Source organism: Mytilus galloprovincialis, chromosome 1 (assembly GCF_965363235.1).
Source record: "Mytilus galloprovincialis chromosome 1, xbMytGall1.hap1.1, whole genome shotgun sequence".
Classification (NCBI taxonomy): domain Eukaryota; kingdom Metazoa; phylum Mollusca; class Bivalvia; order Mytilida; family Mytilidae; genus Mytilus; species Mytilus galloprovincialis.
In genome coordinates this window covers 46,658,159-46,685,593 of record NC_134838.1, presented here as the reverse complement: position 1 = coordinate 46,685,593, position 27,435 = coordinate 46,658,159, and the positions used below count along the sequence as shown (strand labels likewise).

Here is a 27,435-nt window from a genome sequence, read left to right as displayed (position 1 = left end):
CAAAGAATTAAAAAGATTTAATAAAATCTTACCAAATATTTTATTAGTGTTATAAAATGATCATGAGAATGTATTATGTTACAACTTTTTACATTTGAGTCTTCCGTGATCACACACATTTATGTCCATGTAAATGTATACGAAAAACTCTACCGTTTGGTATAAGGGTTCAAGAACCTCTATATCACCCGATATCACCCCAGGTTTTTAGTAAAGTTTGGGTCTTGTTCAGTCTTTAGTCTTTGTTGTGTTTGTGCATTGTTGTTTGTATTGGGGTCTTTTTTTTTACCATGACGTTTTCAGTTTATTGCTGACTTATAAGTTTGAACGTTCCGTTAGTATATCCCGCAACCGTTTACATCTCTAGGCTGAAAAGCCCCCCGAAAAATATAATTACGAAGCGAGTGAAATATTTTGGGTATAGCGAAATAAATGTGTTGTGGGTCATAACTACAGAGTAATCTTTGAAATTATAACAAGCCTCCTGCTGAAGAAATTTATCAAAACATTAAGTTATCACAAACGATTGTACGGTGTATATATGTGGCTATTCGTAATGCCTTCAATATCTGAAAATGTCGGTCTGTCACACATTATAAAGTAATATATTCTTTGTTGATACTGTATTAGAAGATTGTGACAGTATCATGATGAACAATATTGAATATCATTTAATAAGATAGAGGAATTTGTCTTTCTAAATACAACTTTCAATGAGAAAAAATGAATCTTCCATTGAGACAACATTGAGCTAGAGAAACAGTGCATTGTATTTGAGAGAGGATATCAAAAGTCTTAATATGGTGGATTGTAACTGGGTCAGATAGCAATGCATTATCAACTCAAATTCAACATGGATTGTTCAAGGTTTTACATTGTATTACTAACATCATAATATTCCAAAATGACTTATTTTTTCGTAGTCTTGAGTTGCTTTTTACTTGTGAAATACTGATCTGCCACACAATGTTTTTTTTAATTGTGTATCTTTATTGTAGTTATTGCCGCTTGCAAGAGTTTGGAACTATATACATGTATGTGAAAATATATATACTTGCATCAGTTTACTATTTTGATGCACTTTGTTTATTTTTGTTTAGAGTACACTTAATGCCAATTCATTCGAATCCAACCGTTAATTTGTTTGTAAACTTATTAACGAAACCACCTGACTTTGACATGCTGTATTCATTTTTCATTGTTATCTTTTTTAACATATGATTGGATAATTTGTAACAAATATTCAAGCTTTTTTTACGCGAACAGTATGTCTTAACCCCTGTCGAAAACAAGTGCAATGAACTGAATATTAATATCAACAAACGTTATATTTATAAAAGTTTTATTTATATGATATATCAGATATACATTGTAATTGATATATTTTAAAGTTTCATATGGATTTCGTGTTAATTATAACCATGTATCGACATCTTTTTGCTGAAATAAGCTTTCCCATTGTGGAATTTCCTTTTCTGGGTTGATTATGTACCAGCACGAATCTGTTAGATATGAAGATACAGACGTAGACTTCAATAACTTAAATTTTTTGACGGTAAACTGTTTTCCTGCATTCGGCTTCACAATCAACTCTAACCCAAAGCTTTTAATTTCCATTCCAACAAACCAACCTATAAAAATATATAAAAGAAGCATAATAAACTGAACAAACATTTTGGGGCATAGTGAACACACTAGTAAAACTATTAACACTGACGCGTCTTCTACATTGCACAGCACATATAAAATTTCACACAAACATATTGATACAAATGTATGTACTTCACAACGAAAGACTGAGATACATCTTTTAGACAGCCCGTAAATTGTGAGGTTCAACAATAAGTACTCCATAATTAAAAGACGAAATGCTTTATAAAAAAATAGTGCTCAATTACCTTGCTATAGCTACATGTTGTAGTAGTAAAAGGTCATGTAACTAAAACTGACTGGGAAAACGCACATTAAGGTGTAACTGACAATTTATGTGGTTTGTAATACAGAGAAAATCCTTTTGTTGCACGTACATTTTGAAGATATTTTACAGAGACAAAGTGATTTTTTTTTAACAATATACAATATCAAAAATTGAAGAGCGATTTGAAAATCAAGTATGATAATTGTTGTTTTTAAACAATTCTTACGTAATGGTCCCGTAGCAAATGCGATGTTACTTTGTCGTATGTAAAGATGCAGCTGTAAACCTAATAACGGGTCTTTAGAAGGGGATACTGCAACTGTTAAATTGTATGACGGAAAATTGGTCGTTGTTTTGTTGCCGATGTCATTCCATAGTTTTGTAACATTCGAAGTGGCATTCGATACTTTTAAAACCGTAGAGTCCAAATATTGTTGTTCTGTTCCTTCCCGAATTTCGACAGCTTTTATATTCTCTATTTTCTTCTGTTGATTTATTGTCTTTTCAAAGATTATATGAAGTGCTTTTTGTGGCTCTGAAATTGACAAACACACATATATATATATATATATCAATATTAACATTTGAAATGAGACTGACATTTTCGAGTAGCATTTATATGTTTGCATTTCAAAATGTTGAATAGATGTTTAAAATTTGTACGTTAATGGAAATATTTCATATAATGTATCAACTTTTCCAATATTTTATGTAAAACCCTATACATATATATGTCCTAGAAATAAATCAGTGTCATAAGATATACAGTTTTAGTTATAATGTAAATTTGACGAAGTCTTTGTCATTTTATAATTTGAAATCTGTAATCTTAAATTCTTAGTTGTTTACAATATATTTTCTTGGCAAATTTTCGACCGTTTAAAAATTCTTCTTATTTTTGCAAATAAAAACTTTCGAGCACAGAATGAAAAACTTTTTTTTGTGAAAAAATAACGTCACTTTATGAGAAAACATTTGGAGATGATGTGTTGCCACCTTTTTCTAATGGATATAACTGTCAAAATTAGACGTTTCTTGGGTTCGGAATTAACCTCATAGCTTTTGACTACGGGGCTATCCAGTGTATCCGCGCACCTAAGACTTTTAACTTCACTTTACTTAACTGATAAAACAAATAATCGGATAATGCTATGTGAACAAATTCTTAACATTCTTTTATTTCATAAAATCTTCTGTATATATAAAAAAAAAAGAAGACGTGGTATGATTACCTATTACACAAACTCTCCACAAGAGACCAAAATGACACAGCAATTAACACCTATAGGTCACCGTACGGACTTTGTTTGGTATCATCCTAAAGATTTTGCGTAATTGGTGTTCAAAATTAGGGAGATGTTGAGAGTTCTTCAAATGTCCGGTGATTACGCGCATGCCTGCTAAAAATAGCATATTTTGAATTAAAGAAAGATTTTATGCTACGAAATATTATTGAATTTGAACCAAATACACTACCAAGTATGCAGATCAAAATTTATTTCAATCTGATAAAATTTGACAGCAATGATTCTATATCAGAAACATTGCTGATATGACGAAATCAGGTGATGCGCGGACACCGGGGACTACACATAAACAGCAAACTTTAGGCAGACTGTTAAAATTATTATCCGATTTTGTACTCAAATCAGAATAAACAAACATTCAATTGATGACACTTACGAATCTGTAGGAATTTATTACGTAGCTAGGTCTGTAGATTATTCAGCTATCTATTTACGTGAAATAAGTTTTGACTAATTTCAAATATTTCAAATATCTTACTTCTTGAACTGTATAAGAACTGGTACCTTCCTGTGTCATTTGGATTTAGGTTCATACAGAGAGGTACTGCTGATCCTTTCAGGTGTAAGAAGAAATTAGGAGATCTTTGATCTATATACAGAGGACAAATAATGAATTAATAACATATTTGGCATAACAAAAAGCAATTTCAATCATGTTGTTCTGCTAATGTAAAACATATTGCAGTTTTTGGGAATACACATATCCTAGTTGTTTATGAATAAGTCTTGCTTTGCGTACCGAATCAAAAATAAAAGATTATATAGGGTTGACCTGTAATTATTTTTCGATATCAATAATTGTACTAATATTCAAGTAATAACTTCCAGCGTAAATGTGTAAAGCGATGCCTTTGTGGAATAAACGTTTTTTCTTCAATAAAGTATAATGCATTTAAAATATTCACTTTAAAATCGAGTGGCACATACTATATTTTCGTCTATACTAAATGCAGCACTAAGTAGAACGAAATTGATATAATTATATGAATTTTTGTATATAAGTTTATCTTACCTTCTATACATTTCCAGGAATATGATTGGTTAAAAGCGTCCGCGTGCAAACCGTGTATATTTGATATTAGGTTAGTAGGGAGGCGGGGCTTATCTCATACACGGTTAGTAGTGGAGTTACGTCCCTTTATATACCTTATTAGGTAAGAAGGGGGCGGAGCTTATTTTATACACGGTTAGTAATGGTGGTATGTCCCTTTATAAAAAACAAAACGGTACTGAGAAAAAATCTTAAAAGATCCAACAGACGAAGAAATTGATGATTAAGATTGAAACAAATTCATAAAACACATTTAAACCTTACAAGTCGTTATTGTTGGCATTTGTTTTTGTAGGATCAATGGTAGTATTTTCTTAGTGCTAACAGTATTGAAGACTTGCTCATTTTGAGAATCACTAGTCTTAATTTCACACGTTAAGATAGTCGGTAAGATAAATTCGTTACATAGTGTGCTAGTGACGTAATACGTTATATATGGGGTCAGTAAATTCCATATGGGGATTCGAGCTTCGCTCTCACCCCATATGGAATTTACTGACCCCATATATACCGTATTAGGTCACTAGCACACTATGTAACTAATATTACTCTACTGAAGATGGTATTTGTTTTTTTCGTTAGACATAATACTTGAAAAATTTCAGAGATCAATCTCAGTTATTTACAAAATTAATCATTGATTTTTCCCAATACATAACATTGAAATTACACGCTGATGCTATCATTTTGTTATTGTTGGAGTTTTTTTACAACTTAGAGCAAATAAGTTATATTCTGCTAGTACAGCAGAAGTAAGACATCTTATAAAATTGAGAATGGAAATGGGGAATGTGCCAAAGAGACAACAACCCGATCATAGAAAAAAACAACAGCAGAAGGTCACTAACAGGTCTTCAATGTAGTGAGAAATTCCCGCACCCGGAGGCGTCCTTCAGCTGGCCCCTAAACAATTATATACTAGTTCAGTGATAATGAACGCCATACTAATTCCCAAATTGTACACAAGAAACTATACACACTTGAGTACAATTGTTGTGTATTTAATGTATATATACATGCAAATATTTTATTTGCTTGCATTTCTTTAGCATTTGATTTTTATGTTATTTTTAAACAGTCATTTCAATCCTAAAATTAACTGAAAAGTGTGACCGTAAATAAATCAGTTTTGTTTTGAGTATATGTTTTTTTTATTTTAGATATTCTTGTTTCAGAATCTGCTGAATGATTTGCTTCCATACAGGACCTTTTCAGACAATGCATTATATTGTTTTATTCGTTGAGGTTAATAAAAACTACTGAACAATTCGAACATCAGCTGAACAGTTATGAATGGAATGCAAGCGCGATTCGTGTTAACAGTACTAAATATACCGTAAATATAAATCTAATATATAACCGAAAGAATGTTTTAATTTAATAATTTATTGTAAAGTCATTCAACCTATTCAGATCAATATGCCCATTCACGTCAACATTTGTTTATTTGTTTAAGGGTTGCGGATCAAAACTCATAATATTCCTTTGAATTTGAAAAAAAATGACGTAAACCGAATAAGAGTGCTTTTACTATGATTGTAGACAATATTTCAACTGATACAAATGTAACTAGAAATCGTGACCAATCTGTTGATTCTATTCAGTATTTTGTAAAAAAAAAAGAGCACACGAATTTTGCATCCCGGATCCAGTCTTGGAATCAATTCGACAATTTGACTGTTTATATACTATAATTGCTACCGCTGTCATCATTTCATTTATATTTGGCGAAGACAGAATTAACAAATTGTACGTTGCGTAACAATAATAAACAGGTACCTGGAATTACGACAGTTCCTTTGGAGATAGTGGAAACGTCAAGGGTGGTATCTGTCGTTGGTCTTAGTGTTGTAGCTGCAAGAAAAACAACAACATTATATTGGTTCTAAGATAAATTTTCCTGACTGGTAATTTTAATTTCAATTATGTTTTGATGGGGGATGACAAAAATTATGATCAATAAATCAATCTTACAAAACTGAATATATTGCAACCCTTTCCATGCTACTTCCAAACTCAGGTTAAAGTTAAAAAAGCAAACTGATACAAATATAACTAGAAATAGTGACATGTCTGGTTATTTTTTTTTTGTATTTTGTAAAAACAGAGGACACGAGTTTAGCATCCCTGATCCAGTCTGGGGAATTAATTTTAAAATGTGACTGTTTATATACTATTGCTAACTCTGTCATCGTTTCATGTATATTTTGTGTTGACAAGAATTAAGATTGTACGTTGCGTAACAATAATAAATAGGTACCTGGAATTAAGACAGTTCCTTTAGAGATAGTGGAAACGTCAAGGGTTGTACCTGTCGTTGGTCTTATTGTCTTAGCTGCAAGAAAAACAACAACATTTTATTGGTTCTTATGTAATAGTTTCTAACTTGTAATTCTGGTAACAATTATGTTTTAATGAGGGGTGGCAAAAAGTATGATCAATAAATCAATCGTTTATAAGTTAACATATTGTAACCCTTTCTATGCTACTTCCATACATAGGTTTTAGTTGAATAATAAAACTGATACAAATATAACTAGAAATCGTGACATGTTTGGTGATTTATTCAGTATTTTGTAAAAACAGGGGACACGACTTTTGCATCCCTGTTCAAGTCTGGGGATTTAATTTCAGAATGTGACTGTTTATATACTGTTGCTTACTCTGTCATCGTTCATTTATATTTTGTGAAGACAAGAATTAACAGATTGTACGTTGCGTAACAATAATTTTAAAATAGATACCTGGAGTTAAGACAGTTCCTTTAGAGATAGTGGAAACGTCAAGGGTGGTATCTGTCGTTGGTCGTATTGTCGTAGCTGAAAGAAAAACAACAACATTATATTCGTTCTAAGATAATAATTTCTGACTTGTAATTTTAGTAACAATTATGTTTCAATGGGGGTGGCAAAAAGCATGATCAATCAATCAATCTTTAAAAAATGAATATATTGCAACCCTTTATTATGCTACTCCCATACACATATTGTATTTGATTAATATCAAAATATGTTACCAATATAAAAGATACATTGCTGAGATGCCGAAATAGTATAGATGTATTCGTTTGATTTGTTATTTATTCGATAATGTTCTATTCCCGATTGTAGCATTTATAAATTTAGATATCTGAATAGTTGTCTGATCTGTAATTTTACTTGTTGTGTCTTCTATCCGATTGTGACATTTTTACTGAGTTTGGATTAGCTTGGCGGGTGATGTATGCAAAGTATGAGACGTTTACATCTCAATGATATCCTTCTCCTACAAATTGCCTTAAAATGAACAGGCAATTTGTTGAATTTTGTTTAAAAATTTCAGTCATTTTACAAAATGTCTAGGTAATTTTAGTCATTTTTTATAATGCCTGTCAAGGTGTAACACATATAAATAACCACTAGTCCTTTGTTTCATGGCTCCACGTATTGACATATATAGATCATGCCAATCATTATATTAGTTTGGTAGATGTTGTCCGAACAACTGTGAGCTAATGATGGAGCATTCAATACAGTTTGACATGGTCTACTGTTATGAATTTTTATAGACACCGTACTGTTCTGTAAAACTGCCCTAATTTTAAATTTTGAATTTTGAATTATTATAGTCTTTGTTGGAAGTCAATTATTTGCCTAATAAAATGGCAAACTACATGCAAGTTATAGCATGTATTTTGCCATTTTATAAGCAAACACGCTTGCAGTCGTGTACATCACCATATATTCGAGTTTATATACATCATTGGCTTTCGTTTAATAATATAATTGGGGAGTGAGGACGGCGTTCCCGATTAGAGTAAATACAAGAAACCGCTTTCTTTGTTTAACCAGTTCATCAAATAATAAAAACAAAAATATTTTGGCAACAACTGATGGATGACGATGGATGTACGGTTGTTAAACGGCAAAATCAATGCTTTAATGTGCATATTCAGAACGTTTGGCGATTATACTGTTTAATTATCAATCAGGAACGAGTCAACTCGGTTCAAGAATATAGAAATAGCATTTATTTTAAAAAAGACTATTCCAATTCTGTTCTTTTTGTTCTTTGTACAAAACTTTACTACAAACATACTGTCTAGTATTTAATTTTAGCAGTTCTCTTTCAGGTAAAATAAAGTCATGTATATGCATGTGAAGTCCTTTGAAGACGTGAATTTTCAAAACGCTGATTAAATTTTTCTTCTGTTTACAAAACTTTGAATTATTCGAAAAACTAAGGATTTTCTTACCCCAGGAGTAGATTACCTTAGCCGTATTTGGCACAACTTTTTGGAATTTTGGGTCCTCAATGCTCTTCAACTTTGTATTTGTATGGCTTTTTAATTATTTTGATCTGAGCGTCACTGATGAGTCTTATGTAGACGTATAAAATTATAATCCTGGTACTTTTGATACCTATTTTGTATTGAAAAGGTAAGTGTCAAATACAAGGGTTACTTTATCGCAATGTTAGAAGAAATATTGATAATTTTAAATCACAAAAATCGTAAGAGTATGTAATCAAAACTGTCAGAAAAAGACAATTGTCATTCTCAATTTCATATAAATTCCTTTTTTTTTTAACCCAAAATATCAAACACCTTGGGTACATTTATACTGACATACTTAGAAAAGCTATAGTATCAATAAAAAAGACTTAAATTACCGAATAGGTATTTTGAAGAATATTTCAGGCAATTGACATGGCAATTTCTTGACATGTTTACACATAACAAATGAAAGAATAATATTTTTGCTAAATACCTGGTCTCTTAAAGCTTTGCACGCTAAAACTTCTTCCGCCTCCGCCAATGCCACCCATAACTGCAACTCCAATATTTCCTCTACTTGATGGAAAATGAGATACAGACCCGGGTCCCATACTGTGGAACCGTCGTTTGAAACTACGAAAAATAGTGGGACCACTAGCGAGATGTTGAGAACTAATACCATGGGCTGTGAATAAATTTAAAAAAATCATTGTATTAGTGTTAATTTCATCTTTATCATAACATATAGACGATTGTATCATTAAATGTAAACGTTTCATCGTGTTCTTTTGCTAGACATGTATTAATTATTCATCCTAGTTATATATATCTTTAAATTTTGAAATGAAGTGAAATCTAACACGATTTTTCTTTGCAAGCTTTGTATATATCGAAAACTTGATATGAATTCAACACTCGCATCATCACTACATTAATAGTTTAAAAATTTCAATCGTAAAATGGTAGGTGTCTGGTAAGTGTGTACCATTTAGAGAAAAAGAAACACCAATAACTTTACAAATTTTAAAAGATGATAATGGCAATATAGGAACAAAGCATAACCAATACCGTACATGAAATTACAGCTCCGAATAAAGGAGATACATTCCTGTAAAATTATGCATGACTTATTTGCATAATGTATTGTACATCATGCTATTTGTTGCAGTTTATAAAAAAAAAAATGTTAAATGACATTTCAATGATTACTCGTTTGTAGCACTTGTCCTGCCTTTTCTTATATTGTGTGCACTCTTAACTTTTGGTTGAGAACATGTGTATAAGAATTTGTTAGGTGACGGGCATAAACACAACAATAAAACTAGAGTATTCTACGAATCATAGGCCGTGTTCACACCAAACGCTGTGTAGAGTAAACATGTTTACAATTAGTTTAGTGTAGTGTGCACTGGTTTCACATTACATTTGTTCACATCTATACACCATGTTTAGCTACCTGTACATAAGATTTGTTCTCACTTGTAAACTATGTGTCATTTAAATGTTCATTACGTAGAACTGAATTCAAAATTTTGGGACAATTTTTCTAGCGGTAAGGGAACAACCATTTGACTTCAAAAAAGGGGTTGGGTGGGGTGGGAATGGAAATATTCCGATCCCCAATTTGATAAAAAAAAAAATGATCATACAGATGATAAAAGAAATATTCTGAATCAAAGAGTTTCCCCATACATTATAGTGTTAAATATTGAAAAAAAATGTATTTGATCACCAGCGTCGAAAAAAAAGGAATAAAAACGTACGCGCGAAAAAAAATCTTACTCAGATAAAAAAAAAATAACCCTCCCCCTTTTTAAGTTAAGTGGTTACTACTTTATGAAAGCCATTATTATAATTTGCAGTAGTTTGAATATACTAGAGATGTCTCGATTACGCACTAGAAAACGTTAGCTGCAGCAGCGTGCTTACAGCCGAAAAAAAAGGATTGAGTTATTAGGGATCTCTAAATTTTTATCTTTTCTGTTTGTTTCAAATGGTATTTCTTCTCCAAGGAGTATTTGGTAAAAGAATAGGGTCACGTTTTTTAAAATTTATTTTAAGTGTTATTTAACGGATCTGAGATACTAGACAAACATATCATTTACCCCACACTTTTTTTAGTCATGCATTTATGCGTGAATCGTTGTTTGAGTAAAGACCAGTGGCAAATATTTCTATGTACGTCAAGTCGATTCGGGAAGACCTTTTCAAATGAATTAGGCAGCAACTATTTACTTCATTTTTAGCGAGGGAAAAAGGGGGGGGGGGGTTAGAGGGGCGTGGGCTATTGATTTTTCCAGGACAAATTTTGGTGACAAGTCGAAATCAATTTTAGCATAATATATATATAGTGGCAACTGAGGGTGAAACAAACAAATTTTTTTTCAGGGCCAAAAACTTTCCAAAACAAAATCCATAGCTCACCCCCCATCCCCTTGCCTTTATGTTTTATACTCAACTATAATAGCCCCACCCCCATGCCTTTATGTTTTATACTCAACTATAATAGCCCCCCCCTCCATGCCTTTATGTTTTATACTCAACTATAATAGCCCCACCCCCATGCCTTTATGTTTTATACTCAACTATAATAGCCCCCCCCCATGCCTTTATGTTTTATACTCAACTATAATAGCCCCCACCCCCCCGAAAATCAATTGGTTCCTGCTTTATGGGTTCGGCAATGATGCTGCTTTGAGTCTTAATCAGGGGTTAATAAAGTACGTGAATTTGTTTTTAACAACAAAAAATCTGTAAAATTTAGACAACAATTTCTGTAAAGAACTATACTAATAATTATCAAAAATATCAATTTTACTCAAAAATAGTTTCCTCCTTAAATATATACACGGTAAAACTAATGTCCTAAATGCCTAGTTTTGTGTACACTTAACCTACACAAGGCCTACATTGACTATCGACTGTGTGTAGATAAAACATGATTTAAACTACATGTAAACATTACTTTTATCAATGGGAACGCAATTGTGTTTAGTTTACGTGTGAGTTACACTAACACAACACCGAATTTAGGTCAATGTGAACACGGCCATATATGATTCGCTAAAAGGTTTGTTTATGTCTAATTTATAATCCTGGTACCTTTGAAAATTGTTATTTTATTTCTAGTTTATCAATTTCTAGTTTACTAAAATACTATATCACAAAACTGTACTGACTATTTGTTCACTAATACAACTTTGCTGTTGCTTAATTACAAGAAATTCTTTAAAAAGCCTTAAGCGTATTGATAAGTGACCACTTGTATTGGAAACCACAGTTTATGAATTATCCTTAAAACTAAAACCTTAAATATACTTCATAAGCAAATTTAATCATTATTTTATGAATAAAAAATGCATGATATGATTTAGGGAAACACTAGTATATGATATAAATTCTGATGCAATAAGCAGAGATTTTTGTTTGTTTGAAATGTGTTATTTACTTTGGTTTATCTATATTTTAAAGTGCTTTGTATTCTTGAGAAAAAACAAATTCGAAAATGAGATTCCGTAGTATTTTATGATTATCTACTCACTTTGGCTGCTGGACGGTCTTGGTTGTCTCTTTTGTCGGAGCTCAGGTGCAGTTACTACCATAGATGTAAAGGGAGTAACAAACTGGTACTTAAAAGACAAATTTTGGTGTCATTTATATGTTCATTATGCTCCAAATATTTGTGTATATATATATATTAAAAAAGCAATAGTAAGTCAATGTTTAGTACTTCGGTTTAAGGATAAAACCCTTTAGATAAATTTGTTTAATTGTTGTAATCATAATATTAATGTCCGATTTTCCAATATGTTTTTTATTAACTGTCCAGTTTTTTTCCGGAGCACCTGATTTCACTCCCGGTTTTTACTAGAGTTCGTGTTGTTTCTTATTTATTATTGATAACTGTTGATGTAAATGTCCTTTGATTTTGTGAGTCTTGGTTTACTCCTTGTTTTTAATTGTTATTGTCTTTCTTTGTATATGTCATTTTTCCTACACTAAATAAACAGTTGTGTTTGATGTTTGTAATGTATGTTTACAAAGCTTTGACTGTTTCCAAATAACATGTTCAATACAGTTGGGGTATTTAGGTAGCAATAAAACCATCATTTACTTTGGAAACACCTGTATTAGGACAGGAATATTACATGTACTTCATTTCCTTCCTTGGACTGATAAAGTCGAGCGTTGATTTTGTCCAATTTGATTTTTTTTTACCTTCCCACTTTTTTTAATATACCGTTCGGTAATTTTATCAATATCTGTTTAGAAAAATACGTTTAACGTCAAACGGGATCAGAAATCAAACTTACTTTTGTTGCCAAAGAGATAACCTTAGCTTTAATTTTGTCTTTCATAGTGGTCGTTATATCATCCTCGATGTCTTTGAGCAACTGTTTAATTGTGAGATATGCCCACATTTTTTCTGTTATTTTTGCTAAATCAGTATCAGTGGTAATTGCTTTCAGGTCTGGAACTGGTCTTGGTTTCCATATCAGATCTATGTATCCATTATTCCAACCCGTGACACGGGGTACGATGTTAGAACCGTTAGAATTCATTTTTCCAGAAACTATCAACTCTGAACCTCCAAAGTACGATGGATAACGGGTCTGTGTAAGTGTGTTCATGTCAACGTCACCGACATAATCAAAAGATACATTTTTTAAAAGAGCGGATGAAATTTCAGAATATAATCCCTTTATCTGCAAAGAGGCATCCGAATCTTCATATATTCGTCGCGCAAATCCATTATTCTGTGCAGACATCTGTTTCAGAAAGTTAAAATCCAAATTGTTTCCGAAACCTAAGCTAAAGATAGGTACTCTGGCTTCATTTTCAGTTTTTACATTTTTTAAAATATTACTCTGTAAAGTTTCTCCCGAAGTTGCACGTCCATCTGTTAGAAACATTACTATAGCTGATCTGTTAGTATCTAAGTGCTTCGTTAAAAGTTTTATTCCATCTGTTACTGCTGTGTTGATATTTGTTCCTAAAAAGTTTTTTGTTAAACTAATTTAATCACAAATTGCAAAGACTGTCTTTCCGTCACTGATCTTATGGTCTCTGTCTAATTTTCGTTTATTAAAATAATTGAATTCGGACCGTAAGATACACAGTACCATTGAAATTCGGTAATATGCCCGTGATAGACAGATTATGACTTTATCAGAGAAAATATGTTTGCCTTTAAAAAGATCGAGGCCTACTTTTGTAAAATTTACAGACGGAGATATTTTTCAATTCGGTCATTGCCTTGCTAAATTCAAAATCTAAATGAATAGTATTTTATAGGAAGACATACGAAATATTAATAAACACTCAATATATAAAAAGGAAGATGTGGTATGATTGCCAATTAGACAACTGTATACAAGATACCAAAATGACACAGCCATTAACAACTATAGGTCACCGTACAGCTTTCAATAATGAACAAAGCCCATACCGCATAGTCAGCTATAAAAGGTCCCGATAAGACAATGTAAAACAATTCAAACGAAAAAAATAACGGCTTTATTTATATATAAAAAAATGAACGAAAAACAAATATGTAACAAATAAACAAACGACAACCACTGAATTACAGGCTCCTGACCTGGGCATGTTGGGACAGGCACATACATAAATAATGTGGCGGGGTTAAACATGTTAGCGGGATCCCAACCATCCCCCTAACCTGGGACAGTGGTATAACAGTAAAACATAAGAACGTAGTATGTCAATTGTATATTATATATTCTATGGGGTGATATGAGGATGGGGCTTTGCAATTGAAATTGTACATTTAAAAATTTAAGAATGTTAGTTAAATGTGTCTGTTTTATCAGCGGCTGATTCAAACAATATTAGGCTTGATTTGAGTTTTATGAAATAATGTGTTGCGAGCGTTTTGTGAAACAGTACAGTTTGAAAATGTCCTCATGTATTAGAGGGCCAAAAACCAATAAATGCACAAAGAGTGTATTCTCTGAATGACAAAATGAAACATACCTTGTTCAGGTAACGAAACAACATTATTTCATTAAAATATCTTTAACTATTGTATAGCCTTGTCACCTAAAGTAGTTCTTTTTTTTTCTCAGTCAATGTATTGGCATAAACAGTTTTGTAATTCCGATAGGCTGGAATTTACTTGTTCTACTGTTTAACTGTTATCGGACGTAATCAAACATTGAACCATCAATTTTCTGCGAATTAGTTTAGAGTCCATAACTAGTCAGATCCAGGGTCTACGAGAGGGTCATCACATAATAGAAATAGGAAAAGACATGATTTTAAAAATATGAGGCTGTCTCATCAATACCACCTGGGATAATTTTAGTAAGTCGGAAGCGCATCAGTTTGTCTACAAGAGACTCATCGGTGACGATTGCATTTCAAAGTAAAAAATCTTAAATAATGTATGAACTTTTAAAGCATATTGAGGTTCCGAAATTCCAAAGTTGCATATGATAAGAGAGGTTTTATTATCTTTCCAACAAATGACGCACCATCATTCTTTATGATGTTAATCAGTAATTGTCCTTCAACTGATTACTGAAGAACGGGAGTAATATTATTCGACATATCTAACCTTACGAGGAGATTTTTGTTTGTAAAAAAAGTCGAAAAGTTTTTAAAGCTTTGGGTTGAGCAAAAAAACCTACGAAACCTTTTGTTCCTCTAAGTGTGAGCATTTAGACGAAAACGAAAGTTTGTGTTTATTTGAGCTCTGCATTACATTTGTTCACATATATCCTTTTCAGATATTTGTTGAAATCCGGCAATATTTGATCTCTTTATTTAGTCTTTGACTTCAAGTTTATCATGAAATAAGAAATCAAATAAATATCAAAAATTGTAATGTTCATTTAAGAAGTAGAACTAAAATAACTTACCTCCCCTAGCAATAACGGGGTCTATAAATCTGTTTGCTTTATCAAAATTAACTTGTGTCCCTTCTAACATTTCGGTTTTGCTTAACCAATCAAACTTGCTGTCAAAAAACAAAATATTTAATTTGTCTTCTGGTTTCATATCCTGAATGATTAGCTTCATTGCCTCTTTCAGTTGGTTCATTTTTCTTCCTTGCATACTCCCACTTTTGTCTAACACAAACATCACATCTTTAGATAGCGGTTTAATGTCTTTTGGGGCAAACATATGAACAAAATATCCATTTACTACCTGTAAAATATAATCTTCACAATTAGTATGACTTTAAGATTATTTGGTTCGTTGTTTTATTTATGTTTTAAGTGATTCTAATTGTTTAGATGTTTTATATTCCGTATTTTTGTAGACAAGTGATGCCATATGATCGTCAAACACAAAAGAAAAAAGACAATATTGTACAGAACGATTGAAACCAATAAATGTTTGAATGATCTCTGCAGTCTGGTTTGTTTATATTTCTACTTAACGGTCACTCAGCCATTGGACTGTGTTGGTATGACTACCAATATGTATTTTTGAAACGTTGTATCTTGTACGTTTTTAAATGGTAAAACACTTAAATAGATAATGAATATGTCAATGAAACACTAATTCAACACAATTATTTTCCAAAAAAAAAAAACAGTTTACGGCATTTTTCTTATTGAATCCGTGAACAGTGCACTGCTTTTAGATCGTGATCTTTTTTATCAGTTGTGTTTGGTTTGAAACTAGTTGTGCTATTGTGTGTATTATCAGATAGGTACTTTGTAACAGTGTCATTCTGTGTTATGTGCTATGTGCGATTAGTTGCGTTTCGATTTTTATCAATCGCAATAAGGCAATTAATTCAATTTGGGAAAAAAAAGATATTAAATAATTCTTCAAGTTCATTATTCTGCCTGATTGCTATCTATAGTTGCCTTCAAGTAAACTGTTCTTTTGATTGCTTATCAGGCAAGATGTCAAGGCATTCTCAACAATTGAACAATTAATTATTTTTAAGTCATAAAAAAATGGAAGAAGATTTGGTATGATTGCCAAAGAGAAAGCTGCTCACAAAAGTTCAAATGAACGTCCACTTGTATTTTTTTCCATCTGATGGGTTAATCCTTTTTCAACTGATTTTCATAGTTCGTTCTTATGTTATACTGTTATACCTCTGTTCCAGGTTAGGGGAGGGTTTGGATCCCGCTAACATGTTTAACACCGCCACATTCTGTATGTATATGCCTGTCCCAAGTCAGGAGCCTGTAATTTAGCTGTTATCGTTTGTTAATGTGTTACATATATGTTATTCGTAAATTTTTTGTACATAAATAAGGCCGTTAGTTTTCTCGCTTGAACTGTTTTACATTGTCATTTCGGGGCCTTTGAAAGCGGACTATACGGTATGGGCTTTGCTCATTGTTGAAGGCCGTACGGTGACCTATAAGTGTTAATTTCTGTATCTTTTTGGTCTCTTGTGGAGAGTTGTCACGTTGGCAATCATACCACATCTTCTTTTTTTATATTGAATATATATACAATTAAGGTGGTATTGGGGGTCTTTCACCAACTTGGATTGTAAAAACAAGAGAATCTGGGGTCAAGATTATCAATAAATTAGCAAAATTTGATGTAGGAATGCAGAAAACTAATGTGAATTTGCATTTAGAAGAACAATTTATAAGATTATAATTTATAAATTTTAATATTTTTACAAGTGTATATATTTTTTTGCTTAATTTTTAATGTTTTTAAATAGCATTTTAAAGGAAGGTAACTCTGAAGGTGCATTTTCTGAAGGAATCTACATGAAATTTTGCTATTTTGTATTTTAGCCGGGAAAAAACGCACAGTGACCCTATCTTTTCTTTTGATATTCTCAAAGCATTTTCTTAAAGCTATCTTCTCGTATTTTAGTTTACAATTCTATCATTGAGTTTAGCTTCTAATCACATAATGATGTTTTTCCTGTATAATCCATACAAAATGTGTCATTTTATCACAACCTGTAGCTTGACAAAATGCGCGGTGACCTATCATTTTTATTATATTTTTGAATATATATCAATAAATACTACGTTTTGGCAAAGTATGAACAAATTCTATCATTTTTAATTTAGACTCCCATACCACCTTAAATATGGCCTTCAACATGTTTAGCAACTGATAAAACAAACTAAATTGTACTATGAAAATAAAAAAAAAAACCAAACTTTACCAATAAATCTCCAGCATCTTTGTCCCTAGTTACATCATACTTCACTTTAAACTGTCCAGAGATACCTTGTTTTGACATTGCTTTCTGATTCTGAACATTTGGAGCGTATCTTATGTCAATTCTCTTTGGTGAAACATGTTTAATATTAACAAATTTAACATTTTCTAAAATAGAATAAAGTTCATGGTTAATAAGTTAGATTTTTTATTATATAACTACTTATAATTTAATTTTGGATGTAACGCGTCTTCTGATTGGCTGACGTTATTTTGTTATGAGCCCATAGACATAATTTAGTCATGTGACCGTGACGTCATCAACGTTTTTTCATGGTTTTCTACGGTTTAAAATGGAATTTAGAATTATATTATAAGAAATAACTGTAATATTTTTTCTGTCTATTCGAAATAACATAAAAAATGTGGTGCACACTGTTAAATAACCCGCTACGCGCGTTATTCAGTGTGCACCAAATTGTTTATGTTATTTCTTCATAGACAGAAAAAATATTACAGTCATCCCTTAAATATTTAAACAAGCATTCCTATGACATGTTTGTATATTGCATGCCCTATTTATCATAAAGCAACTTACTGATCTTTGATTTAAACGTTTTAAAAAGAATAACACAAACAGAGGAGTTAAAAAACCTTGTTCAAACTTTTAATGAAAGCTGCATTCATTATTAAACTATCTTTTATGTTATAACTTGAAATTTAAAATACTTGAAAATAAAAATGTTAATTCAAAGTTCTAATTCGCTGCTATTTAAAGCTGGTCTTATATATTTCATTCTTGTAAAACTACAATCTGCAATTCCAAAACCGGATTCAAAGAAAAAACGAAATTGCCTAAAGGTCTCATTAACGAAATGGACAGTTATATTACAAGGGTTTAAAAAGTCTTACATGTATTCAAGTTGTAAAAATGTAAGGTTTAAACGGTGGAAACTATTGATATGAAAATCTATTTTAATGCTGATGATACTTGGCTTTATTCTATATTTTCGAATATTAACTTCATTTAGTTCAAGTTAAAACATGGCTCTTATTTGTGATGATGTACTAACTATCGTTTGGACTTTACAATTTTCGTTATCTTGGTTTTGTGCAATAGTTAATTCCTCGAGGCTACAATCATTCAAATCTAATTCCCAAATTTGGTATTCCGGGAAATGCTTGAAATAATATGCAGTAATTTTTCTTGAGCCTGAAGTTGCAAACATAGTAAATAAAATCCTTTTGGAATATGCTGTTTTCCCCTTTTAAATTTTTATTTATACAAATATTCTTACCAACTTTTGTTTTGCCATCAAGTGGTGGTATTGATAGATCTATTATATCTCTTGATTCACTTATATAAACTTTTATTTCAAAGTCTTCCACTATTTGACCAGGATCTACATAAATCACGTGATGATATGATCCAAGGGTTCGTTTCAGCAATTCTTGATATTTCAGTTTGAAAACAACCGATGCATTCCTCTCCACATTAACAAGTATGTTAAACTTGTTTGAAGTTCGTGGGCTGTAAAAACATATGTTATATTGTTAACTGAATTTATGAAAAAGTTTTCTGCTAACTTCCATGCATTTCTATTCATGACAAAATACTTTCATTTAACAGTTAAATGTATGATAATGCAAACATTGATTCATCATTGTACTGTTGTTACCATTCAATTGTTTTGTTGAAAATTCGTACACCGGGTAAAACACATTACAATGCTCTCAAATCTGCTTACTGTTGTGAAAGGTTAGTAACGCGATTAACTTATGTGTTAATGTAATGACAATAACCTCATATTTTCAGAAATTTAATAGGTACATACTACAAGCAAGAAAATTACAGAAAATCTTAAACATATTGTACTTTCATTCTTTGTATCAATTTATAGTAATAATCATAATTTCTATTTCTTGAAATAGTAGAAATAACGACAAAACTAGATTATACAATTAATAATGCAGTCACTAACCCACTTCTGTATTAATATTCTTGTAATTGTTATTCAAATACATCAAATCACATACTTAAAAACCTAATCCTGAATTATATCAAATATTTAGAAGTTTACCTAAAACGTCACTTTTGTGGCGTTGAAACAGTCGTGTGATGGACAGTTCAATGTTCTGTTTTGCAATTTATTTGTACTGTATTCCTGTCATGTACTGTTGTCATTTTAGTTGTATGCTTAACATTGCCATAAAAGCGCGAGGTTTAGCTAGCCACGTAACCAGGTTTAACCAACCATTATTTCTTAAAATGTCATGTAGCAAGTCAGTAAAATTGGAGTTGTTACCTTATAGTTCGTGTCAGTGTGTTTCATTGTCGTTTGTTTCGTTGTTTCCCTCTCATAAGTGGTGGGTTTCCCTCGGTTTTAGTTTGTAATCGGATTTGTTTTCTCTCAATCAATTTATGACTTTTGAACAGCGATAAACTACTGTTGTCTTTATGTTTTCTATTAAGAAAACCTGGCAAATGTAGTTCAACAATTGAATAAAATAAGTATTGAGAGACTAAAGGTATTGTATGCAAGATTTAAAATCTTTACACTTACGAAGCAGCAATGTGACCTGCACTTTCACCGCGACTTTTTGCTTCTTCGAACTGTTTCTTAGCTTTCTCCTTTTCTTTCACATTACCAGCATATCGCTTGCCTCCTATTTCCCTGTGTAATATAGCTTTTGTAAGTGATCGTGATGTAGACTTTAAAGTTCTAATTAAGCAAACACATGCATCAGTTTGAATTATGTTAAAAAATATAAAAAAAACATCAATTATTCGTGGGAATTATACTATGCCTCGACCAACTTACTTTTAATTGACTTGATCGATATGAAATTGGGGTATCAAACATGATTGATTCTTATGGGAAAATTCAAAAGATATATCTTAATATCGACAAACAATACAGTTATATTTAAGGTACAATATATAGAGAAACAGACAAATAATAGTCAATAAAATGCTAGATTTAAACTTGATTGAATTTTTGTTCTCAAGACGAGTTAATATTTTGTGCTCCGATTTTTGGAGCCGTCATCTGTATAAATTTGAAATACTTGATGAGAATATATTAATCAAAAGCAATAGGTGAAGGGGTCAACAAGAAAAATGGCAGACAATATATGGAATGTATTATTAGTTACATAGTGTGCTAGTGACCTAATACGGTATATTTGGGGTCAGAATTTACTGACCCCCATATATACCGTATTACGTCACTAGCACACTATGTAACGAATTTATCTTACCGACTATCATAACGTGTGAAATTTAGACTAGTGACCTATCAAAATGAGCAAGTCTTCAATACTGTTAGCATTAAGAAACTACTTCCATTGATCCTACAAAAACAGATGCCAACAATAACAACTTGTTAGGTTTAAATATGTTTTATGAATTTATTTCAATCTTAATCATCAATTTCTTCGTCTGTTAAAGTTTTTTTTCTCAGTACCGTATTGTTTTTATAAAGGGATGTAACACCACTAACAACCGTGTATGAAATAAGCCCCGCCTCCCTTCTAACCTAATATGAAATATACACGGTCTCTACGCGGACGCTTTTAACCAATCATATTTCTAGAAATGTATAGAAGGTAAGATAATAATGGGTATACATTTCTCATATTTCTGTTATATTAAAATTTTGTCTTTGGCAATTGTGAATTGCCAAAGACAATATTTAGTATAACATATCCTATAACAGTTAATCAAATAATACTGGCATTCTTATTTCCTAAATGATGTAGGCAACAACCTTGTATCAATGAATTTATAACATGTATAATAAGCATCTTCACGTTGCTACTATAAGTGGGTTGATTGAATAAAGGTTCGTTTTGTGTAATAGTCGAGTAGTCCTTGAATAGCAAAACGAAAAAAAGGAATAAGGAGAAAATTGTATATGCATTTTGTCCATGTAGTGCGATTTCTATTTCTCATCGTCTAGGTCACACGGTCCCAAAATGTTGAACAAGCTACCAAACGTAAACGCAATCTTAGACTTTGGCGCAAATTGAAAAAAGACATCCAGCTTTTAACCTATACTCGTACTACTTGATATCTGTAAATATTGATTTGATTTAACATCGCAATACTTCAATGACAAAATGTCAAATGTATATTATTTCATCGATCCTCTACTTTTATTGAAGTGCTGCTTCTAATTATAATTTACGTGTTTTATTAAATAGAAGTACGTCACTAAGAGTAAGGGATTGATGAAATAAATATACTTTTCTGTTGAAGTCATCTCTTCGAAAGTTTCAAGGATGCTATTATCTTTGATTGACTGATTGGCCGTTATAGGGTACATGTTTAGTCTCAAATAGTTATTAAAGGTACCAGGATTATAATTTAGTATCCAGACGCGCGTTTTGTTTACATAAGACTCATCAGTGACGCTCATATCAAAATATTTATAAAGCCTAACAAGTACAAAGTTGAAGAGCATTGAGGATCCAAAATTCCAAAAACGGCTAAGGTAATCTATGCGTGGGATAAGAAAATTCTTAGTTTTTCAAAATTACCTTTAAATGAAGCGGTTTTTTTTTAGAAGAATTTGTTTGAGATTCACTAGGAAAGGTAGTGAAATGTTGTTATACAAAGTTTGATTGATAATTTTATCGTATAATACATTTGGGAGCATACATTTACTAATTGTCACATACTGTGTACTTTTCTTATAATTAATTCTCAATAAAGACCATATCGTGGGCTATCGGTAAAAGTAAAGCAATATGGTCTTACATTGTAAAGTCTGTTATAAAAGCTGAATCTGGTAGAGTCATATCAAACATAACTTCTGATGCTTCTTGATTTACGTTGAGAATTTTAGTCTCCACTACTGTTGTAGCAAATCTGAAGTAGATGTCTGATGAAATGTGCATCGACTTTATCTCTGGTTTTAATGTCTGGAAAAAATTATACAAGAACTTATTAGTCCTTGATAAACATTTGACAGCAGCATATGGGTACAGATGCGCATTAGTTTTTCCATAGGCCGTAATGGTAACGTTTTCTTCTATTGCTCAGTCCATATCGTTAACTTGGATATGTGTGATGGCTCGTTTCGAAGCTGAGACATTTTGACATATGTGGTTAAATTTTCGGGGTACGAAGTGAGATTACTTTTTCCGTAAATTAGCAAACCCCGAGTATCCTTTTGTGATGCGGCTCCTCATGGTAAATAATCCCATTTTTAACACAAAAAGTTCTTTGAAAATTTAATACTTTGAACACATTTAATAGCTCCATAGATTTTACACATTTATTCTGTGTTCCCCTACTTTCTAAATTAACTCAAATGGTTAAGCTCAGTCACTTGTTTATCATAGAAAAGTGTCAAATATCACTACACAGAGAATTTTTGTTTACACGTGACTTTTGAGTTCCTCAATTCAAGGCGCATTAGGGATCTTGTCCCATATTGAAATCCATACTTCTGATTTTTCCAAATATTTTTATGTGATCTTCATCGGTATAACATTCTGAATAAATCTGTGTATTTTTGTCCATTTCTGAAAAAAAATAAAGTTGTTTTAGCACTATAAGGCAATGACACTTTCGTCGCTATATTCATTTATTTTGAATACAATGAGTATGTATAAGTAATTTCTTCCAGAATACCTTCACTAGTCAAAACAAGGACAAAACTTCTGATTATAACCTCTTATTACAATACACAGACCCTGTTAAAGCATTCTACAAAATTTTCTTGTGCCTTAAAGTGCATTTTGACAGAGAAATTATGCAAAAATGAAGGTTGTATTAAAAAAACAACACCAAAATAATTATTCTTACTAGTGGAAATCTGGTATTTAATACTGTTAAAACCACTCTAAACTACTTGGAAATCATCCATATCATATAATTAGAGTACAATATAGTGCAAATTTTCAAAACTTGTCCTTTCACATAATTCTATTTGAGAAAAAAATGTTTTTTACATGTATTTCAGTGAAAACCTTTTATCAGTGAGAAATCCACAAGAGGTCTTAACGGAAACATTGTGACATCACATGTATAATGGCGTCATTAAATAACGACAGATCAAAGTAGTGCTAAATATAGTTTGCAGTGTTACATGAGAAACAGTTGCCGCAAGATTTAACTCGAAATATTGAGTCGTAACGATCTGTAACTAAGCCTTTTCATTTAATACCAAGACCATAGCAACAGTTTTCATATTAGCATATTTTTAACATACCGACTGTAATTTCAATTGCATAAATATCATAAAAAACAATTTAGAGCTTGCCTAATAAAACAAAATGCTTACCAGTTATTCAGGACTTTTTAAAACCTCTAGTTTGCCATCTCAGGTTGAAAATAATGATACGTCTGGAACTGAAATAAGACAAAAAAAATACTCAGGCTTTGTTATCATTTGATTTAAATACATAAGTATTATTGAGAGAGAAAAATCTTATTCTTGAAAGTTTAATCACAAAGAAAGACAAATGCTTCTTCCTTGTGGCTTAGCCACCTTCATTTAAACCTTTTGTATTAGAAGCAATGGGTAGTAGCTAACTAGCTTAATAATTGAATAGGTGCAGAAATATTGTTTTCAAAAAAGTTTGACCCTCCCCCTTTTTCAGTGCTGAGAAATGACAATATCTTTTGTTTTGCTCATGTGCATTAAAAATAATAATTCATGATTTTCTTAAAGCATGTAAATGTTTTTTCTGTTTTTTATGCATATGATATCTACTGACCAGGGGTCAAATCATTGGTTAAAAGCACATGCGATGATGTATCTCACTTTACTCGTATGAAGTGTGTTATCTCCCTTGATTATCAGGTATTCCTGTAGACCAGAGTGATAATTACATAACAAAGACTATATTGTGTCATGTTTACTTACAATTTAATAATATTAAAAAGTTATTTCTTGCCTTTTCAATGTAGCAAACAAATTCCTTTCGGATCTCTCGGAAGTAAACAAAGTTATGATTGTGCCTAAAAAAAGTGTTCAGCCCCGTGCCAGTAATGTATTTTAAAAGCGAAAATTTCCTTGAGTTTTTGCTGATCTTTATCAATAATATTTATCTTAAACCATTTATGATAACTAGGTATAAATAAAAAAATACTAACCATCATTTTCGGTGGTGTACAGGTGAAATCATCCATAAATCAGTCCGACAACTTCTGGAATTGAGCTTCTAAATTGTGTACAGATGCGCATTAGTTTTTCCATAGGCCGTAATGGTAACGTTTTCTTCTGTTGCTCAGTCCATATCGTTAACTTGGATATGTGTGATGGCTCGTTTCGAAGCTGAGACATTTTGACATATGTGGTTAAATTTTCGGGGTACGAAGTGAGATTACTTTTTCCGTAAATTAGCAAACCCCGAGTATCCTTTTGTGATGCGGCTCCTCATGGTAAATAATCCCATTTTTAACACAAAAAGTTCTTTGAAAATTTAATACTTTGAACACATTTAATAGCTCCATAGATTTTACACATTTATTCTGTGTTCTCCTACTTTCTAAATTAACTCAAATGGTTAAGCTCAGTCACTTGTTTATCATAGAAAAGTGTCAAATATCACTACACAGAGAATTTTTGTTTACACGTGACTTTTGAGTTCCTCATTTCAAGGCGCATTAGGGATCTTGTCCCATATAATACCAAAAGCTTAAACAACAATTATGTGCATTGTTACAACACAAAATAGTTTTATCAGAACGAGCGTTTTATTGACCCCACACGGGCAGTGTTTTTTTAAATGTGTTATCTCGTCACCAATTATTTCATTTTCTGATTGGTGATTTCTACTCTAAGTTCTTATACATTTTAAATTTTATACTTTCTATTTTCGTTATGAAACATGTATGATGACATTCATGTCTTTGGTTTTGATGTTATATATTTATGTTATATTTGTTATTCTCGTGGGATTTTATCTATGTGTGTTACATTTTAGTGTTATGTCGTTGTTCTCCTCTTATATTTAATGCGTTTCCCTCGGTTTTAGTTTGTTACCCCGATTTTGTTTTTTGTCCATGGATTTATGAGTTTTGAACAGCGGTATACTACTGTTGCCTTTATTTAACCCATGGATACATCATCGGATTTTATTTGTTTAAGCTGAAATCATACCACATCTTTTTGTCTTTATATTTAATTACACAGATTTGTACCTCTGGTATTCAACGAATATGTGGGTAAACATGTAACATTCAGTAGTCAATAGTGAAACAATGAAATTGGTTTTAAGGTATCGTTAAAATCCCCAGTTTTTACAAGATGTACAAATGAATTTTTTCATTAAGGCAAGTGCAAATACAATTCTTCAGTTAAGGAGGATTCAGATGACATCAATGAACACTACAAAAACATTATATAATATGTAAACAAAGAAATTGCATATTGCAATTGTAATTGCATTACACAAATCAAAAATAAAATTCGATTTTACAGTGCAATTTTTGGTACCATTTGATCCATTCCCTCGTCAAGCCTGGTCGAATACAGTTTCTTCAGGTATTAAATACCAGTTCGCAACGTTAAGTTATAGAATAAAATGTCCCTCAATTATAGATAATTCCTAACTTCGAAACGATCCCTTGTTCGCAAAAGTGTGTGAAAATATTGAAAATTGTTTATACCATTAAGTATTGTTTTCGAACATTACAATTTCATTCACCATCATATCTGCATATGTGGAAAGAAAAATATCCGATAAAAAAATATATAGTACACTTATATTTATACCTTTCATAACTAATGCGCTCTAATGCTTCAGAATGACATAAATTGTAACAAAATGAAGATAGTGAGTTTGAGTTTTTTATGTGTTATTGTCTGTTGTCATTGACGAAATGTAAATCGTCCTGAATTTTTTTAAGTATCAATGACCTAACAAATATTAAATGGAAACGTCTTCATAATGTCTTATGCCATTCAAATCAACGCAGATTTTCGTATCACTTTTTCCTATGACACTCCGTATATAAATGCAAGAAATAGATAACAGGTCAAAACAATAAGAAAATGTTGTTTATTAGCTACGACATTTCATTGTTTACAATGATAATTAATCTATTCGTCTTAAGGTGTAATACTTACCTTGTTTTTATACAAACATGTTGTCTTAAACATAGAATATTATTTCTGTGTGCTAGTTTATAACATCCTACATTGAATATATACATAAACGCGTATCATCTAAATTGACAAATACGTTTTTTGTTTCGAAGGTTTTCAAAATTTGACATTTGTATGAATGTTAGCTCGTTTAGAAGAATCGTGCGTGTGGTCATATTGCATTACACGAATGAAATATTAAGTAATTACGGTGATCCTTTATAATTGTCGATTCGATTTTAAAGTTAAGATATAACTTTTGTAATCCCTTATCGAAAATAACTTTCCTAACTACTAAGTTAAGAAAAACACATAATTGAATTACCTTTTGGGAGAAGGTAGAGAGATGAAGTTTAAATTGGTATGTGTTGTATATCTGTTTTATGTGAAAACATTTTAATTACTTTTGTAGACAAAGGTGAATACAATAGATCTTGCAAAGACGAAAGAAAATATTATATATATATGATAGCAGAAAAAACTTACCTGTGAAAGTACCTGTTCTTTAACTTGCATTAACAGCAAGCACAATAAGTTAAGATATACTTTTGAAACTGTTGTAACACACATGTTGATACTTCTGTGCATTATAAACTTGTTCAATTTCGTTTTGGTTGATTATCCTTTTATAACAACATTGTGTTTACGAAAGTGATAAAAGGTGAAAAAATATATAACGT

At 31.4% G+C, this 27,435-nt stretch overlaps 1 protein-coding gene and 2 long non-coding RNA genes across 4 annotated transcripts; 1 reads left to right on the top strand and 2 right to left on the bottom strand.

Moving 5' to 3' along the window:
* Nucleotides 1-1,325: 1,325 nt before the first annotated feature.
* LOC143076032 (inter-alpha-trypsin inhibitor heavy chain H3-like) lies at nucleotides 1,326-27,435 on the bottom strand. Its single transcript, XM_076251647.1, has 15 exons — nucleotides 27,242-27,435; nucleotides 22,414-22,577; nucleotides 20,216-20,326; nucleotides 18,950-19,182; nucleotides 17,656-17,819; nucleotides 15,413-15,701; nucleotides 12,845-13,524; nucleotides 12,073-12,160; nucleotides 9,025-9,216; nucleotides 7,021-7,095; nucleotides 6,537-6,611; nucleotides 6,056-6,130; nucleotides 3,704-3,814; nucleotides 2,145-2,453; nucleotides 1,326-1,631 (listed from the first exon to the last, which is right to left on the bottom strand). Exons 1-15 carry the CDS (start codon nucleotides 27,341-27,343, stop codon nucleotides 1,414-1,416), a joined length of 2,886 nt encoding a protein of 961 aa, XP_076107762.1. The 5' UTR covers nucleotides 27,344-27,435; the 3' UTR covers nucleotides 1,326-1,413.
* LOC143076043 (uncharacterized) lies at nucleotides 11,537-15,887 on the top strand. Its single transcript, XR_012978519.1, has 3 exons — nucleotides 11,537-11,601; nucleotides 13,001-13,148; nucleotides 15,817-15,887. It is a non-coding gene; the product is annotated as an uncharacterized LOC143076043 (long non-coding RNA).
* LOC143076036 (uncharacterized) lies at nucleotides 22,627-25,262 on the bottom strand. 2 transcript variants are annotated; one of them, XR_012978518.1, is made up of 3 exons: nucleotides 24,561-25,262; nucleotides 23,945-24,012; nucleotides 22,627-23,183 (listed from the first exon to the last, which is right to left on the bottom strand). It is a non-coding gene; the product is annotated as an uncharacterized LOC143076036 (long non-coding RNA). The 2 variants fall into 2 exon arrangements; XR_012978517.1 differs by having other exon boundaries at nucleotides 22,628-23,183; nucleotides 24,760-25,256.

What these genes read in the sequence shown, in the direction of transcription:
- LOC143076032 (XM_076251647.1), bottom strand. Translation starts at nt 27,343, where the DNA reads ATGCACAGAAGTATCAACATGTGTGTTACAACAGTTTCAAAAGTATAT. An exon ending in CCCCGTTATTGCTAGGGGAG is followed by an intron (nt 13,525 to 15,412) that starts GTAAGTTATTTT and finishes AAAACTTTTTAG; the next exon opens with GAACAAATATCAACACAGCA. An exon ending in TTATCTCTTTGGCAACAAAA is followed by an intron (nt 12,161 to 12,844) that starts GTAAGTTTGATT and finishes TTGTCTTTTAAG; the next exon opens with TACCAGTTTGTTACTCCCTT.